General features: G+C 44.1%; 2 protein-coding genes across 7 annotated transcripts; one reads left to right on the top strand and one right to left on the bottom strand.

Annotated features, from left to right (window-relative positions):
• Positions 1 to 456: 456 nt before the first annotated feature.
• On the bottom strand, positions 457 to 13,541 carry NKAPD1 (NKAP domain containing 1). Of its 2 annotated transcripts, none has more exons than XM_083589011.1 (6): positions 13,331 to 13,541; positions 11,402 to 11,478; positions 10,749 to 10,849; positions 8,555 to 8,713; positions 8,066 to 8,119; positions 457 to 1,405 (listed from the first exon to the last, which is right to left on the bottom strand). In XM_083589011.1, the coding sequence occupies exons 2-6, from the start codon at positions 11,468 to 11,470 to the stop codon at positions 889 to 891; spliced, it is 900 nt and encodes a 299-aa protein (XP_083445137.1). In that variant the 5' UTR covers positions 11,471 to 11,478; positions 13,331 to 13,541; the 3' UTR covers positions 457 to 888. The 2 variants fall into 2 exon arrangements, with proteins under 2 accessions (XP_083445137.1, XP_083445136.1); XM_083589010.1 differs by having other exon boundaries at positions 8,456 to 8,713; positions 13,331 to 13,517.
• A 43-nt stretch (positions 13,542 to 13,584) lies between these two features.
• On the top strand, positions 13,585 to 18,055 carry PIH1D2 (PIH1 domain containing 2). Of its 5 annotated transcripts, none has more exons than XM_083588927.1 (6): positions 13,585 to 13,659; positions 15,073 to 15,279; positions 15,659 to 15,782; positions 16,113 to 16,358; positions 17,127 to 17,386; positions 17,509 to 18,055. In XM_083588927.1, the coding sequence occupies exons 2-6, from the start codon at positions 15,097 to 15,099 to the stop codon at positions 17,650 to 17,652; spliced, it is 957 nt and encodes a 318-aa protein (XP_083445053.1). In that variant the 5' UTR covers positions 13,585 to 13,659; positions 15,073 to 15,096; the 3' UTR covers positions 17,653 to 18,055. The 5 variants fall into 5 exon arrangements, with proteins under 5 accessions (XP_083445053.1, XP_083445052.1, XP_083445050.1 ...); XM_083588926.1 differs by having other exon boundaries at positions 13,594 to 13,659; positions 15,041 to 15,279; XM_083588924.1 differs by having other exon boundaries at positions 13,634 to 14,118; positions 15,041 to 15,279.
• Positions 18,056 to 18,727: the final 672 nt, after the last annotated feature.

Genomic DNA, 18,727 nt, shown 5'->3' with positions numbered 1-18,727 from the left:
TGGTCTCCCATCAACCTGAGAAACCACTTCTCTTGTTAAGTAAGAACAGGAACACACACTCCATCTGCTCTGTCATTCCCTGACTGGTAGCGAGATATATTTTTTTTCCAGCAAGAGCTGGCAAAACCAAAGGGCCGTCAGCTAGGACACACACCAGCAAAGCTGACAACCAGTTTACCAGAAGGAACAGGATATGGCATTAAGCATACTCTTGCAGGGGGCGGGATGCTTATAACCTCCATTTGACCAAAAAACAGCTAGCAGAGGCGGCTTACTTTAAATCTCACTGTGGCTTGTGTTTGGATAGTTGTCTCTGAACCCCAGTAGATCCTATTTGAACCTAGGACGGCCACATGCCCTGTGCTGGTCTCCACTTGGCCCTTTGGACCTGATGACACATCTTGTATGCCACCATCTGATCAACCTTGCAAAGAAGATGGGTACATGCGAAACACAGGCTGGCAACCTGAGGAGCGTCTGATCTCCTTCATTGTTTATTGCAATTAAATGTTAGGTATTGGCCATCAAAAATAGATTTTAGGTTTTCAAAAAAGGCAAAGGGGACCCAAGGTCAGTTCCGTTCAATGCAGACTCCAATAGTAGCTCTTTTGTGAGTTAAGGTTCCGTATTGTCACAAACTCAAGTTTGAACCTGGGCTGGACAAACGAGCCTTGGGCTGGGAGCTTCTCATTTCCTGACCAGCTTCTGACCTACATGAAACTGAAAGAAGCCCCCTGCAAGTAACTGAGGTTTGCGGCATCTGGATCATAGAGCTGTTGCCCAGACTACATTTGTTCCAAGGGAGCAGCACTTGGAGACCAATCTCCCAGAACGTCAGTGCCCCTGCCCTGCCCCGCGAAAAGCACCGACTGTGTTGGTCCCTTTCCCCTAGTCCTCATCAGAACTGTCCTCTGAATTCTCATCAGCAGCCACTTTCCAGTTCTTCCTCTTACTGCGCTTCTCCTGCACCCTTTCAGCACACCGTTCTGAGAGAGACACGTGGCGTTTCCGTCTCTTTTTCTTTGGCTGCCTCTCCTGCTTTTTATCTGGTTCACTGTCCTCAGAACTGCTGGAGGGGCAGCTGCTGGCCTTGCTGGAGTCACTGTCTTTCCCTGAGGAAGAAGAGGGGGCTGCCTTTGCAGAGCTCTTCTTGGCCTTTTTGTGACGCTTCCGCTTTCGCTTGCCGGCGCCTCTCTCCGATGAGTCAGACTCCTGGGAAGAATCTGCCGCGGCACTTGGCTGCTCCTGTTTCTTCTTCTTCCGCTTCTTATGAGATTTCTTTTTCCGCTTCTTCTTGTGCGACTTTTTGGCTTTTTTCCTTTTGGGCAACTCGAGGGAAGACTGCGTGCCGGGCTGAGACTTCCTTTTTCCGTTCACAGAGTTTTGTTCATCTTGCTCTCGGTCACTGCAACACAGCCAAGAGGACAAAAGTTTAAGGCATAATATTGAAGAATAATCAACAATGTTCTAAAGTGGAGGTGGCTTAATCTTTTTCGCTCTAAGAATGCGTTTTCATCCTTGGTCAACCTTCCACAAGGGCTGTGTGCTGTGGGGTATGGTTACCCATGCATAGAACACAGTCTGGGATACAGAAGTCCATGCGTTTAAGACAGATTTCTGCAGGAGCTAAATTTCACCTGGAATAAGAGGTATAACACTGAAAATACACACCTTACTTGTTTTGTAATGGAAATAAGGAACCATCTCAGTTTGGACACAGTTTCAATCAATCAATTTCCTTTATTCGACCGATAGTCAGAAATAAAACATTACACAAAAATTATAAACTATAACATCATAGGGGTACATAAATAAGGTAGGGTTAGGGTACTAGACCTCTCACAGATAACCCACATCAAAGCATTCTGTTATACGTTTCCGACACTTGAGTGCCAGGAAAAGGAATTTAGCCACTGACAAAGTTGTTTTCCCAGAAGACTTATTTAGCAGATATGCTGTCTGCTTTCCTCTTTGTCGGGAACTGAGCTGGGGTAAGTATGGCGTTATAAGGTACTGTCTTAAATCGTTGTAGAAGGGACAGCTCAGTAAAATGTGCTCTGTGGATTCTACCTCACCCAGTGCACAGTGGCATAATCTCTGGTCATATGGGACTCCTCCATATCTTCCCTTCAGAACCGCCGAGTCAAGAACATTCAGCCTAGCCGCAGTAAATAGTCTGCGGTATTCCACGTAGTGGATATCCGCCAGGTAGCGAGCTGGAGCAGCCTGATACAACTGCTCCCCCAGAAACATCCCAGGTTTCACACGGGCTATGTCCTCCTGTCTGGCAATATCCCTTAATCTTTGAGCGATCACCACCTTTGCGTGGCTATACGTCATGGACTCTATATAAAGGGAGGACAACCCGCACTTCTGCACTTCCTCCACTATCTCCCCTTCCCATGGAGATTTAAAGTTATCCCTCAGAATCAAGGGGGCCAAACCCACCGGTCTGAAACAGAGCTTAAGCCATAGCCATAACTTCGCTTTCAGGGCCACATACCTAAAGGCTTGACAACCGGTTTCCAATCTCATGATCGCGCCTGCCACAGAGGGGGGGATCCTGAGTATGGCCCTGAGGAATTGGGTTTGGATAGATTCCAATTTTTCAAAGTCCCTACGTGAGCCCAAGGCAATGCCCACCAGCAGAAGAGGGAGGACTTTCATTTTAAAGAGTCGCAAGGCAACTTTGACAGTTTGTGCCTGTTTCTTAGAGTATAGGGTTCTAATTGCCAAGGCTGCTTTGGATGCGTTCGAGGCTATGTATTCTCTGTGCGCCAAGAAGGACCTATTTGATCTTACAACCTGACCCAGGTATTTGAAGCAACTGACCTGCTCTAAAGGGATACCATTAATTGACCATAAATTAGGTTTCAGTCGAGCAGCAAAGACCATTATTTTGGTCTTGGCATAATTTAGTTGGAGCTCATGTTGGGTCTCATATTCATGAAGAGCTCGAAGCATCCTCCTTAATCCGATGGGGGAGGTAGCTAATAGGGCGGCATCGTCCGCATACAGTAGGACATTCAAGGCTCGTCCTGCCAGTTTTGGTGGATGGAAATCAGCATTTGCCATATGCACCACTAGCGAATTAATATAGAAATTAAACAAAGCAGGGGCAAGCAAACAGCCCTGTCTTACCCCCCTAGTGGTGGCAACCGGATTGGAGACTAGCCCCTTACTATCTAGCCTAATCCTCAGGAGGGTATTTGTATGCAAATTAATAATCAGCAGGAGAAGGCGGCGGTCGATAGATGTCGCTGCCAATTTTGTCCATAGCTGGTTCCTGGGAATTAGATCAAAGGCCTGCTTAAAGTCTATAAAGGCGACGTGGAGGGCTTTTAGGCCGTTGCCAGCGTACTTGGTGGCCAAGTGATTTAGGATTAAGATTTGGTCTGTTGTTGATCTTCCGGGGCGGAAACCCGCCTGTTCCTCTGCGATGATATTGTTGGTTTCCATCCAGGTCGTTAATTTGTTAAGTAGAAGTCTTGAATAGATCTTCCCGATAACATTTAGCAGGCTAATTGGTCTAAAATTGGCCGGGTCTGTGCGCGGCCCTTTCTTGTGGATTAACACAATCAGTGCAGAGTTCCAGCTTGGAGGAAATTGTGCTGTTTTGTTTATATAAGTGAAAAGAGCTGCTAGGGGTGGACACCACCAATCCTTATTGGCTTTAATAACATCTATGGAAATAAGATCGTCTCCGGGTGCCTTGCCCGCCTCAAATTGGCCTATAAGTGTTTCCACTTCAGAGCAGGTAACAGGATCCCACTCAGGCAAGGGGGCCAAATCTAACCTTCCTCCGCTGGCAGCGTGAGCTGCATATAAATCGGAGAAGAAGCTTTCCCAGGTATCAGCTGAAATTTGGGGTTCTATCCTTGACAACGGTCTACCCAGGTATTGAGAAATTTGGTGCCAAAAGGAGGAGGGATTTCTATTTTCTGCAGCTTTTAGAAGGTTCTTCCAATCATTTCTTTCTGCCGCAAGCTTCTTTTCCTTTAATAGTGCTTTATACCTTCTCTTGAGGTTCATAAGGTGACTGCTAGGTGCGGGGTCATTTGATGCCCTATATGCCAAGAATTCATTATATAGGTTGTTCTTGAAGTGTCTACATTCCTCGTCAAACCACTTTTTATGAGAGAAATGGTTACTATTCATTACCGGGGCCTTAGCCAACGAAGGTTTTAGCAGTTCTACTAAATTGTCATATATTGGCAGTGGCTCAACTGCCTGGATAAGGGAGTCCCTTGTCTCTTGCAGTTGGTCAGACCACAGGAGTTCATTTATCCGTTGAGCCATATTGTCGGTCCATTTTAAGGCAGTGGGCCTCATCTGAAGCTGGTTATTTGTAATAGGCACACAGGGATAGGTAGCCAATTCTCCATCCAGGGTCAGAGAGAGTTCTAATGGAAAATGGTCACTTTCCAGCCTCGTTACCACCCTAAAGTTGGAAATTTTGGGAATTAGGTCTACTGAAGTCCAAATAAAGTCTATGGTAGAGGCTCGGGAGCCTGACCAGAAAGTAAATTCGGCAGGGTAATCAGAACTGAGAGCTCCGTTTAGAAGGTGAAAATTAAGAGCCATCAAAGTTTGTCTACATTTAAAACCTGCGTATGTAGCAACACTGTCTTTAAAATTCCTGGGTAAAAGGTCTGAGGTTAAAATGGGTAGTGGGGGATATTTATTATATTTAGCAAATAATAATTTATCAGAGTGAGACAATCGGCCGTTGAAATCTCCTGCAACTAGGAAGGTGGCTTCAGGATATTTCTCTAGGAGAGTTTCAAGAGTCAGTTGAATTCCCCTCCATCTTTGGTCCACCAGGTTTTTCTTATAGGTTGGGTGCAAATAAACATTAATCACCACGAACACTTCCTCCGCTGTTTGTAGCTTTACACCCAGCATGGATGACGACTGGATGTCGATTTGTTCCACCTGCAGATTTAAGGCCAAAGAAACTAAGGTAGCCAACCCACCTTGTGGTCTACCAGGTGATAGTGAATTCTGTTGTGCATTCAGGTAGAAGCCCTTATACCCTGATAAGGGGAAGCCCTCACAAGCCCAGGTCTCTTGCAGCAAAAGAATATGACTGCCTTTTATGTAGGTGACAAAGGATGGATCCATCAGCTTAGGTTTAATGCCAGCTACATTCCAGGACAAGAAAGTAAGTAATCTCCTGGTCACCCCTTTGAGTCATGCTGGGCCTTGCGGAACCAGCACGGCAGAATCCACCTGGGAATGCATGCGGCGAGGGGGGGCAATAGGCTGGAAGAAGGAAGTAATTGTAGCTTGCTTACCAGGCAATTTCCGAGCACCACTTACCGCAGCAGCAGTCATGGATTGCGGCTTAATTATTGGTAGCTGCAGGGATGGGTTCTGTTGCACGGGAGTATCACTTAACGACAGGTCCATAGACTCTGCATTTAAAGTATGCTCTAAGACTGAGGGGGGTGGGCCTTTTGGATCTGCGGTTGCTGTAGGGAACATGCAGTGTAAGGCAGGTGGGAGGCATCCTTTTCGGTTTGCCTCCAAAAGAGCATTCAGTCTTGCCACAGCTTCCGAGTTTGACCAGAGGGTTGTCGAATCTTCCACTGTATCCTGCCCGGGCTTGACATCCCGAGGCCGTGTACAGCCAGGTTGCAGATCAAAGGTCGTTAAAACAGGTACCACTTGGGCTTGTGTAGACTGATCTACAATTGGTGAGGAATTCATCTTATTTGCATGAGCATGATCTTCTGCGTTACGGAGACAGAGTAGCAACTCGTCCAATCTGTCCGTTATCTCTGTTCGCTCCAGTTTTGGCAATTGGGAGAAGGATAGAAGTAACTCACGCTCCGTAGAATTCTCCAGATGTATAGCCTTTGTCAGTGGAGGCAGGGGGGCGTCAATCCAGCTGATTAGATCTGCGGCCAGGGGAGTTGGAGTCGTGGCAAATGGCGGACCCTCAGACTTGTCTGCTTTCTTTTTGAACAAGCAGTTTGGTAAGAGGGGGCAGATCTTGGTATTGGTAAAGACTCTTGTAGCAAGGATTCCATAGTTAATTAGAAGATTTCTTGAGGACATAATAAGTGCAGGGAGCTTTTTGGTTTTAAAGGAGAGCAGCACTCTCTGCCTCTGAGGTCTGCTGCTAATATGGTCAGTATGCTTCAGGTCAATAGAGCTAGGGATTACCCTCAGAAGCTCCGCTAGGTGTCTCCTTATATCACTCTTATAATGCCAGTTTATCACCTTGCCTCTAAAGGGGCAAACCGTTAGGCAGATTTTGGTAGCTTGCAGCAGCAGTTTGTGAGGAGGTGCAAAGTGTTGTTCCTTCTTATTTTGCTCACTTGGCTCACTTTTCTGATTGCCAGCAACTTGAGGAATTATACAGGAGGTATGAGGTAAAACGGGTGCTCTGGGCATTTGTATGGGCTTCATCTCAGGTGGTACATCAGGTGAACTGTTTTTACCTGTTAGGGATACAAGCGAGATAATCTTCTCCAAGGATCCTCGGATGTCTTTTATGTATTTAAAGATACAGTCCACTGTTTTAGCAACTAGGTCTAGAGTGGTCGAGTGTTCAAATAGTATCTCATCAATGCAGCTTTCACGGGCTCTAGTGCAGTCATTCGAGTGGATACCAGTATTATTATTGCTTGAAGGTTTAGTAGGCAGGTTATCAAAAGGTTCTTTCACAATGGTTTCCTCGTCATTCATCTCTGCTAGCAGTGTGAAAGAGTTTGAAACCGGAATATTACAAATATCCTTTGTACTTTCAGATTCACTAATTTTTGTTTGTTTAGCAAGAGGCAGGGATCTCAGTTCCTCTGTGTCGTCTAAGTCTCTAGAATCTCTGGTACGCTTCCCAGTTCCTCTCCCACAGGCAGGGCTGTATAATTGCTTAGTCATTTCTCTCTTCATGCAGCCGCCCCAGTTTCAAGGTCAATGGTTATCTCCCCAATAGAAAGAGGCGTCCTCCTACTTATTAGTTTAAAACTAAAACTAAAAACTAAAAACTAAAAGTTAAAAAACTAAAAGTTAAAAGTTAATAGGTTTCTATACTCATTAAAACAATCTTAAAAGATAAAACAGGGAGCTCACACTCACGCTGACTAAGTGCCGTTCGCCATCTTCATTTGATGAAGATCTTGGACACAGTTTAGTTTTTGCATTTTATTTAAAATGAAAAGTTATACAAAAAATAAAACATGTCCACAAGGCTCATGCGCACACCATGTCTCCTTCTCTAGAACAGCCATAAGTCAATCAGCATCTGCTTTTAAAGTGGGAAGAAGACTGCAGCTCCCATCAGCCCCAGTCTGCAGAGCTGATTTGTCAGGGATTATGGAAATTGGAGTCAAACAACACAGGTTCCCCACCACCACTGGTTTAAACTAACCAGAGTTCCTTGTTATATCCAAACTTGGGAGAACAAGCTCCAAACACATACTACGGTTTCATCCTGGCTTGTGTGAACAAACCAGACTTTAACCAGAGTTTTCTCAAGTTTGGATGTAATGTGAGTTCAGCTTAGTTTAGAAGCAGAGATTTCTTCTTCAATTTTTTAAATTAATTTTCACAAAATTATAAACAAACATAAATCATAAACTTATTAAGATTACACTTATTAACATTGTTAAGTGACTTCCTCGCTTCCCCTTGGTTGGGTTTCAATGCATATCCATTTAACGGTTTTCCAAATCATAGTTCTTATAAACTTAATCATTTAACATCATTCTATTTTTTTTCTATTCAGAATTAAACATATTAATTCATCACTAGGATTATATAAAATCCTAGGCCGATCTAGTACTTGCAAGCTATTTCCAATTAATTTAACTTAACGTATTTAACTAAATAGTCATTAAATTTCAACCATTCTTTCTGATACTCCTCCACATTCTGGTCACGGACTTAGAAGCAGAGATTTCTGAAATCCTCACTCCTGTGCTAGAGGGAAGGAAGGAGCATGTGCATTTGAGGTTTGTACAGGCAACACTGAGCCAGAGATTAGTGTGAAGGTCTAAAAAGGTCAAACATACTTTCCCACCCCCAACCTTTTTACAAGCAACCTTATTGGCTTTACCTGTCTGTATCAAATTCTTCTGGATACAGCTCTTTGTAGCCACTGTGGCCCCACCTGCAAGAGAACACCATGCTGTCTTAAGAGGTTCACAAACATACAAGCTATGCAACCACAGAGCAAAGCGACACAGGCAGCAAAAATCACATGATGCAACCTTTGTTGGACTGCACCACTTCTGGCTGCAGGCCATGGGATGGAGGGAACTGTACCCTTTAGTGCTGCAGTACCTCAATCTACAATGTGCTTTGCAGATTCAAAAGAGAAGAGAAATTGTCACTGTAAGATATTCCTCCAACTTTAGGATTCCCCCAATTGGCAGAAGGCCTAAAATATGTCCTTTCTCATAACCTTGCCTCACCCCTGCCAAACAAAATCTAGAAAGCAAAATACCTTGGGGGCAGAGGCCTGTCACCTGAACTCATTTTTTCTTGGAAAAGCACCACATGCACGAATGGACTTCTTATCAGCGACATCAGTAAACATTCAGACCTGTCTGGCATGTTTGCTTCACATTCGTAGAGCTTCTTGTTCCAGTAGCGGGCATGCCGGAGGTCGTCTTCCATCTCTACTGACACAGGAGCAAAGTTCCTCGCCTTCCAATTGGCCTGCTGAGTCTCTTCATCAAACCCGTCGCTACGCATCCGGCTGCTGCAGACGAAAGACAGCAGGCATTGTACATTTCGAAAGGTAAAAAGCCAAGCCATGAAAAGAGGCTAAAAAGAAGGTCCTTCAGAAGGAGCTCCCCAAACAATATGGGAAGCTGCATGATACCGAGTTCACCCCATTAGTCCATCTAATTCAGTACAGTATTGTCTACTTTGACTGGGAGCAGTTCTCTAAGGTTTCAGGCAGGGGACTTTTTTCCAGCACTACCCTGGTGATGCCAGGGATTGAACCAGAGACAACCTGCATGCAAATCATGTATTCTATGGTATGCCCCTCAGTTTCTTAGCCTGGTTGCCCTATAAACACTTAGCTGGGTTTGGGTTTGTCAGGGTGCATTGAGAGAAATGTCCCACTAGTGCTAAGTTTCCCGGAGACAGTGCTGTAGTAAAGAAAGTGTCAGTTTGCATTTCTTGGTACAGAAAGTATTGATCTGACGTGTAGAGATCTTTCCGATTCTAATTAATTCAAGAGGGGTCTGGAAGCTTCTTTGTGTGATACAAACTGGTGCAAGCTAGAAGTTCTAGCTGGCAAATAAATTTCTATTCTGCCTAGACACAAGCAGAAGGTTCATAATATTTGGATTATTCCTTCAGAGCTGAGAAGCTGGCTTAAACTGGGTCTGTTATCTCTTTCTGTAAAGGTCATGCTGACTATAATAATAAGGCCAGAAGGCGCCTGGGCTTCACTTTCTATCTCTCTTTCCTTCTGGTATGGTGTTCTGCATATAGTATGCTTAGTGTTAAGGTTTTCGCCTTATTATGTTATTGTAAGTTTAAGTTAAGTCTGTTGCAACTCGATTTCTTATGGACAGTGCCAATCCTAAATGTATTGGATTTTTGACCATTATGCTCATTTGCCTTCAGTAGCAGTAAAGCTCTGCTTGATGAAATTTTACCGTATTTTTCGCTCCATAAGACGCACCTAGTTTTAGAGGAGGAGAACAAGAAAAAAAATATATTCTCTCCCTCTCTGCTCAGCGCCTCTCCAGCAAAGCAGGAGGAGAAACGGAAGGGGCTCCGTTTCTCCTCCCGCTTCGCTGAAGGGGCGCTGCGCAGAGAGGGAAAGCTGCGCAGCGCCTCTCCAGCAAAGCGAAGCCAGGAGAGCAAGAGGGAGAGCTCTCTTGGCTTCAGCGAAAGCAACGCAGCCTGCATTCACTCCATAAGACGCACACACATTTCCCCTTACTTTTTAGGAGGGGAAAAGTGTGTCTTATAGAGCAAAAAATACGGTAATTGCTTCTGGTCTATTTTTGGGGGAATCCTGCAACATGTTTTAAGTTTTTACTCTGCTAACTATACGTTAGAATCTGCTCTGGATCAATATGAATAGAATTTTTGACAGAAAGATGGTACACTTTCTCCCTAATATGAAGTTCATAAACGATATTCCTTGGCAAGATAGCTCAGTTGGTTAGAGTGTGGTGCTGATAACGCCAAGGTTGCAGGTTCGATCCCTGTATGAGACAGCTGCTCTTCATTCCAGGGGGTTGAATTAGATGATCCTCAGAGTCCCTTCCAACTCTACAATACTATGATTCTAAAACTGGCCAATTTATGCTAAGATAGAACTTCCCTGCTGTCCTTCCTTGGCACTAACTCCTTCAAGCACAGATGGGGAACCTGTGGCTCTCCAGATGTTGTTAGAGTCCATCTCCCACCAGTCCCAGGCAGCCAGGCCAATGGACAGGGACAATAGAAACGGTAATCCAACAACAATCTGAAAGGGGGCAGAAATATCCCATTCCGGCTTATAAAGAGAAGCCCCGTCCCTCCCTTCTCTATGGTTCTGCTGGGGTCAGGCTGCCGGACCTTTCCCTTCCTGCCATATCATCAGTTGGTGGGGGACAGGAACGGGAGGGTGCAGATAAGCTTCTCCTGACTCCCAAACCTTGACTGAAACAAGCACAGACTTCTGATCAGGGTAAAGAGCCACAAAGTAGTTGGTGGTGGAGAAGGATTGCTGCAACAGATGCAGCACTGGCAACACTGCAAAGCAGAAACGTCACTTGTTGACACACCTGGAACAATCAGGAAGCAGTCTCTTTTCCTTGCCCCACTGAATGTCTTTGTTCTGCTTTTCCATTTCCCGAATTTTCCACATTTCCGACTCTTCTTGAATCTGAGGTACATAAAGAAATATATCAGTTTAAGAAAGTACCCACCAAATTGCTGCATTTCTACAGGAATGACCCCATTGGTAGGAGGAGGAACTGCCAGCAATGCACCCCCCACAACACCCCACTAGGCTCTTATTGTCAGGTCAGAGGAGCAGTCTTGTACCCCAATGCCAGCTTTTTCTGTCCCCTCTCCCCCCATAAATACCCGGAGGGAAAAATGAGATTGAGCTGTGTCTGTTGTTGTTATTTAAATTTGTATACTGCCCTGCACCCACAGGTCTCACAGGACTAGCACAGTTTCTAGGGCTAGCATAGTTTAATTGCTGTTTTTAGTGGCACTTCAGGGACTGCGAAGCCTACATATCCTTTCTGAAGGCCATGGATCCTACTGAGAGTTGGAGCTCTGACATCAGTTGGACCAGGGCCACAGAAGCTGCTGCAGTGAAATGGAAGGGGAATCTGACACCAGGACTTCCTCCACCCTCAAAGATGGAGCTAGGCTATATCCTACATCCCAAGAGATGTTTTGGGCTACAAAACACACTTCTCAATACCTTGTTATGTGCATCAGTGTGACGGATGACATTTCGCAGGAGGACTTTCCCCAAGGGGACACGGGACATCCTTTAACCTTAAAAGCAGACAATAAACAAAACACAGTATAAGCAATAAACAACAAGTATATAATATACCTTCTCAAAACTCTGAAAACCTCCTCAATGGCTGTTTATAACAGAGCCTTATCACAGACATGGTAACGGCTGATGCAGTTAAGAGTGAATGCAGGGAGGCTTTTTTCCCTTATGCAGAACCTTCTGTGGGCCTCATCCCAGTCATGGACCAGGTCAGAGGCAGAGATGAGCAAAGCAATGAATGTGACTGTCAATTTTGTACAAGAGGCTACATTTCACCCACATAAAATCCATGCATTTACAGTGAGGGGGGAAAGTATTTGATCCCCTGCTTAATTTGCCCGTTTGCCCTCTGACGAAGAAATGACCAGTTCATAATTTTAATAGTATGTTTAGTGTAGCTGTGAGAGACAGAATAACAACAGGAACCCCGCCCCCCAGAAACCCAGAAGACAAAAGTCAGAGAGTGAAATAAGTATTTGATCCCCTATCAACCAGTCAGATGTCAGGCTACCTGGTACCTTTACTGTATGTAATGAACTGATATTAGAAGAACCTGCTGTAAGGGAGAGGTCTTGCCTGTAATCCCAGCTTGTTACAGTACCTGTACAAAAGACACCTGTTGACAGAAGCAATCAATCCAGCAGATTCCAAAGAAAGACATATTTCTCTTCCCTAGGAACTCCTTATACCAATGTAAATTCTCAAGCTCCCAGGAACCTACTTGTGTCAACCGCAACAGCTAGCAGTTTGGAGGTAGGGGGTGGAGAGAAGGGTGGCTATATATTTAGAATAAATTGTGCATTTGATAACAAAATGCCAATAAGAGCAAGGGTTATGAAGCTGGTTCTTTGAATCCACTGCATGACTTTTTTTTAGCAAGGGACCACTGGGGTTGACCATTCTCCTCACATGCTTTGGGAGCACTTCTGTCCTCTGAAATGCTCCTGGGTATTCCAGACAACTTGGTGCAAATCATTTACCCAATTCTAGAGTCATACCCATAAATCAGAAATGCAGAACAGCTCCCATTATCCTTGACCGATGCCCAAGCTGAATAATAAGACTATTTAGGACAGAATAGTTTTATACACAGCACATAATTAAACCAGGAAATTTACTGCTCGAGAGACACTATGGCCATCAACTTGGATAAAGAGGAATTGGACAAATTTATGAAGCATCAAAATACAAATAATGCCTACCAGTCATGATGAATATATAGTGTATATGAATAGCAGCTGCTAGGATTCACAAGTGAGACAAGTGCTTTTACGGCTATATACTGCTTTCGGGCTTCCCAAGGCCGATTGGGTTGGTCACTCACTATGTGAACAGGATCCCCTAATGTTCTTATGAATATTAAGAAGTTTTGGAGGCCCCGCCAGTTCCCCAACCCATGCCGAAAACAGCACCCAAGTTTCTTAACAGCTGTAGAGATTTTTCACCCATGATTTGCAAATACAAAAGAAATGGGCCATGATTATTTCAGATTAATGATTATTACAGATCAACTAACTAGCCCAAAGAAGGATCTGATTCCGAGGTCGTGCAGGGCGCAGCTGCTGCGATTTTCTTCCAAGTCGACGCTGCTTCCCCAGCTTTGCTAATAGGCGCTTGCAAGGCGGGCACGGCGCGCCGCCCAGCCCAGGCGTCACTCAACCGGCCCGGGTTCAAATTCCCGCTCAGGAAGCACGAAGCTCATACTGGGTCAGGCATCGTGTCCGAACCTGGCCTACCTCACGGGGTTGTTGTGAGGACAAAAGAGGATGAGCGGAGGGAGGGAACCACGAATGTCCGCCGCCCCGAGAGACCTGGACAGGAATAGAATAGAGCGAGCATCCCCCTCACCTAGTTAGCGAGCCTTGCCAGTCCACGAGTCACAGCCGAGCACCCATTCACACGTTCCTTCACCACCCGTGTCCCGAGTTTTCCCTCCTAAGGAAACCGCTTATTTATTCCTCCCCCCCCCCTTCCTTCCGGGGACCTCGACCACGCAAGCGGCAGACTCCCGAGCTGATGATTCGTCAGGCCTCGGAACCCGGAAGGCGTGGGGCGAGGAGAGCCGGGGGAAAAGGGAGAGAACGCCTCGCTTCCGCTTCCGGCGGAGGCCACTTTCTCCTTCCGGCGGTTGCTAGGGAGACGGCTTGGGTCTTCGCGAGCGCGCGCGGACCGGCTGGGTAGGTTGCTCGTGGCCTCCGCAAGGGAGTCTCAGCGCAAAAAAAACACCAAAAATGATCTGTACATTATTAGCTCTCTTGTAGTTGTTGATATTTCTCTGGCATCCCTTTTTTTACACGTGTAAGATGCCTTTCCCTCCCATTCTTCGGCTTGCGAGTAAGCCCCGTTTAAGACTAAATCAGCGGGATTTACTCTTGAGTAGTCACGGCCACGAATCAGGGCCGCTCGTTCGTTTTTCTCCTGGGTAGCGGGGAAACAAGTGCGTGTTTGGCACCTGAATCAGGCACCCAACAATATTTATAGCCCAATCCTGTGTATGTTCTACTGTGAAGTCAGCGCCCGATTTAAATTGAATTCTCAGGTCGTTGGATATAGGATTGCAGCCTTATGAGAGCAATCCTTTGCCATGTCTGCTCAGGAAAATGTTCCGTTGTGTTCTGTAATATTTATTCCTCAGGGTAAGTGGAAGTCTTAGCCTTTTTATATTGCTTTTCGAAGTATCAATCCTGGGCATGTCTATTCAGAAGCAAGTCAGATTGAATGTGGTAGGTGTATACTGGATCGAGGCCTCATGGGCACTGTCTCAGTCACTCTTAAATTTAATGAAATGGTTTTGGGTGCAGTTTTTAGCTTTGCAGATTTTACTACTGAGTTTTTATCGCTTTACATTTTGGAACTTGCCCTGCAAAGGTATAAATATATAAAATAAAACAAACAGCCCTACAAAGTAGGCCAGTATAATTACCCCTTATGACAGGGGGTGCAGAGAGAAAACAGGTTTGCTTAAAGCCATTTACAGAACAATCCCATGAATGTTTACTCAGATGTTGTTCTACTGTGTTTGATGGGATTTGATTCCAAGGCATGTTTGGATAGGATTGAAGTCTTAGGAAGCGCGTAGCGTAGAATATCTAAACTTGGGACTTCCCTTTTTAGCTACTTTGTCACATCGTCTTTAAACAGGCGCAGCTTTGTTCATCACATTGGTTTGGAAAAGCTGCACCTGTTGCATTCATGCCTGCCAAGCAACTGTTTTAAAGTAGCTTTCCCCAAGTTAGTGTTTTCCTGATGCCTTGGATTACAAATCCCATCTGCCCCAGCCTTCCTGTAGCCCCAAATCTCTGGAGAGCCCTGTGTTGGGGTAAGAGAGAGATCCTACCACCACACAAGGCAACAAGGCAAGTCCTGTAGGAATAGCTCATTGATTTTCCCAATTCTTTAGAGAAGGAATGGAGGCTAGTGTTGAAAGAGGGTTTTCTAGGAACTCTCCAAGGACAGCCACAATGAATAATTTCTCCCCGTATAGATTTTACTGCCAGAGTAAAGAGCACAATAAGGCCCTGGAAGCACCTGCTGAACTTCACAGTTCTGTTCCCACAGTCTTCTCCGACTCTCTTCTTGTGTTGCTGCAGCCGCCCACTATTGAAGAGACAATCATGGAGGCTCTTTGTAACTCTGAGGATATGCTGGCAAAAGCGAACCAACTCTGGACGATGCTTGATGACATAGCTGAGAGCAATCCTGAAAGTTACCACCAGTTCATGCAGCAGCAACTCAAAGACGCAAAGCAACATTATGCTCCTGCAGAACCATACATATGCCTGAAGACCTGCATCTTGGTATGTTGCAAGATACCTGCACAGCAAGAAGGAAGCTCAGACATCAAAATGTGCCTCCATTTTCACCAAACCTTTACTCAACTAGCCAGGCAGATACAATAGGCATGTGTGCATTTGATTTGCATTCTATATTTGTTCTATTGCTTCTCCCTAAGTATTTATTTCTTATTTATTTAGAATAGAAAACAAAATGGATGGAAGGTAACAGGTGCAATTATCTTTTCAGTTAATCCAAAAATGCTGGACCGTATCCAAGACCAGAAATACCAGAGAATGCAAACCAGAGTTTGACCGTGTTCCTATTCTAGTTCATGCCTGCATGATGTAGTAATAAACCATCCTCCTTTATTAATTAACTGGTTTTGGATTCTTTTTCCAGGAGCCTACTGAAAAATCATTGTTCGTTAACCTCTGCAGGTGGAATCAGGTTCCAGCACCCCAATTGCCATCTGACCCAGTGCCATTGAGGGCTGGCAAAATGGAGGAGGTATCTGAGAAATCAGGTCAGTTTGCTCCTTGAAGGTTTAGCTTGCTGTGTAGCACAGTACTCATTTCTATAGGTCTATTTTAGCCCCTTATATTCCAGCCCATTTTCTCTCTCCAAATGGGTGGGGTGAAGATGACAGGAATGTACATTATAAACCAATAAGCCCTAGCTGAAAGAGTAGGAAAATAACAGCCAAAAGAGCAAAATTAAGTGTAATCTCACAATTTGACAACTGAATTTTTAAAAACAACACAAGTTTACAACTTTCATGTTTGGCTATGCCCCCATTGTCCTCTACAATATAATGTATATGATAAAACAATAATTAGACTTTTTTTTCTTCTAGAGTTTTATACTGTCCTTGATATTGCATACAACCAATCTGTTATTGAGAAGGGAAAGGATAATCCAACAATGAAAGACCAATTGATACGTCTATCACTTAAGTATATTGAGGAGCAATATAACATCATTCTGTCAAACTCCTATACTATTACAAAATTTAAACTGAAGGGAAGCCTGGCAAGGATGAGACGGAGCTTAAGGAGAGAGCAAGCACCAGTGGCTTTGTCCCAGAAGACCTTGCAGAAAGGTAAGTACCCTCCCAATTCATTACCAGGAGTGAAACATGATGGGGTATGATGAAACTTCTCACACCACTCTTAAGGATGCAGGTTATAACCCACATTAAGAGGCACTTGCAGAAGCGTGCTTGGTTTCAGCATGCCTCAGTATATTCTTGTTTTAAGAATTTAAGATGAACAGTAGGAGCTGAAATATTTTATCAATTTGTAAAATGAAGAGATTAAAAAACTTGAGTACACTAAATGGAACCTTCCCCTTAAATTTGAGTTTTTATGTAAGTATTTATACAAACTTGGACAGCTCTTTGGTCTTGGTCATGGTGGCTACTTTGGAATCTGTTGGATTGCTTGCTTCTGTTGACAGGTGTCTTTTGTACAGTTACTGTAACGAGGTGGGATTACAGGCAAGACCTCTCCCTTACAGCAGGTGCTTCTAATCTCAGCCCGTTACATACAGTGAAGATACCAGGTAGCCTGACATCTGGCTGGTTGATAGGGGATCAAATACTTATTTCACTCATTATAACGCACATCAATCTCTGACTTTTGTCTTCTGGGTTTATTGGGGTTTGTTATTCTGTCTCTCACAGCTACACTAAACCTACCATTAAAATGATGGACTGGTCATTTCTTTGTCAGAGGGCAAACGGGCAAATTTTGCAGGGGATCAAATACTTTCCCCCCCTCACTGTAGAACATATAACTGATACTTCTATAGCTATGTGATCCATTAAAGTATTTTTAAAATTCCCATGTCTAAAAATCACCTTGGAAAGAAGTGACACTTGACCAACTGAGAAACATCATAACAAAGGAAGATAGCAGTGACCTTACTTTGCTAATGGAGAACACGGTGCCCTCTAAAACATGCCTCATTGAAGAGATTTCCACTACGGAGCAGCCAGAGGAATTGTGCACCCCAGCCTATGAAGTCACCATCATAAAGGATATGAATGAGAAGCCTCTGAAGATTGAACTGAAAGTTGAATTGCCAGAGGTACACTGTGTCTCTGAGTGTGACCTAAGCATTTCTGAGGTAAGTTTGTCATGAATGACACTCAACTCTGACTGCCTTTCAGCCCTATGTCCATCTGGCACACCTCACCTGTAGCAATCACATGTATTTCATTTACAAAGAAACTTCTTTTTCGATTTTAGGATGATGTATTGATTGAATGCCCTGCAAAGTATAAATTACACTTGGATCTTCCACAGTCTGTGAATGAAGAAGCAACAACAGCTGCATTTCACAGCCAGAAAAGAGTCTTACTTATCACAATGCCGGTGTCTGAAAAGAAGTGATGTTAGCAGATTTGACATGGCATGTGGGCTTGGGTTTAAGTAATGCCCACTCAGCACTTCCAAACACTTTGCATAGGTTAATATTAAAGTCTGCTGGCTGCTTGCCTGCATTTCACACATTGGATCATTAGAGCAGGCATCCCAGCTGCCCTTTGGACAGATGCAGAGCTGGGTAATGCTAACTGGAGATAAGATATGTTTCTAAGTACAGAACTGAAACTCAACTCTAATGGAGAATGTTCCAATGCTTACTTTAAATGTTCTTCTTATCAGTCATGGAGTATCTACTGTATTGTGCAAACTGTAATGGCTCAACAACTACATGAAAATCTTATAAAAGCAGTTGTAAAGTTTACATTTGCATTGATCCCTCAATTAACGAACAATAAAAGATAACACATTCTACCACTTCCAGTGGTGTCTAGGTTTGAACTGTGTCCCAACACCTATTCACAAGAACTCAGCTCAAGGGTGCAAACTTAAATACAGTACAGGTTTTTCCCTGGCACTATTTAAAGACCATGTGGTTGATGGGAGATTCGTTTTGAACACAGGACAAACAGGACTTAGCTTACCAGTTGTGGATTTCTTGAATCTTAAAGGTTAGATTACTCTTTGTAACTGAAGCAGGAGTTCCTGGCTCAAAGGCTGTCCATACTGTTTCTCAGCTACAGCAGCAGCAAATATACTAGAATTGTGGAATTGTAGAATTGGAAGGGGCCACAAGGGTCATTTATTCCAATTCCCTGCAATGTAGGAATCTTTCACCCAACATGGGACTCAAACCCACAACCCTGGAATTAAAAGTCTCATGCTCCACAGACTGAGCTAGTCAACCTCATACCGTAGCATCAAAGAAGAAAAATAGAAGCTAGCCATTCCCTACTTATAAAATAGTAAAATAAAAAAACAGTAAAATAAAAAAGTCAACTTTTGGATTATTACAATGAAACAAACACAAAAGTTTCAAGGCTTTAGTTAAGTTAGATTCTAAAAATAACTGAAGAACATTTAGAGCAGTTACGGAGTTAGTAGGCACAAGCTATCCATACTTCAAGTGACAAATCTCTTGTGA

Source organism: Podarcis filfolensis (assembly GCF_964270895.1).
Source record: "Podarcis filfolensis genome assembly, chromosome: 15".
Taxonomy (NCBI): Eukaryota; Metazoa; Chordata; class Lepidosauria; order Squamata; family Lacertidae; genus Podarcis; species Podarcis filfolensis.
Note: the sequence above shows the minus strand (reverse complement) of the source record. Positions and strands in the feature narration are given on the sequence as shown.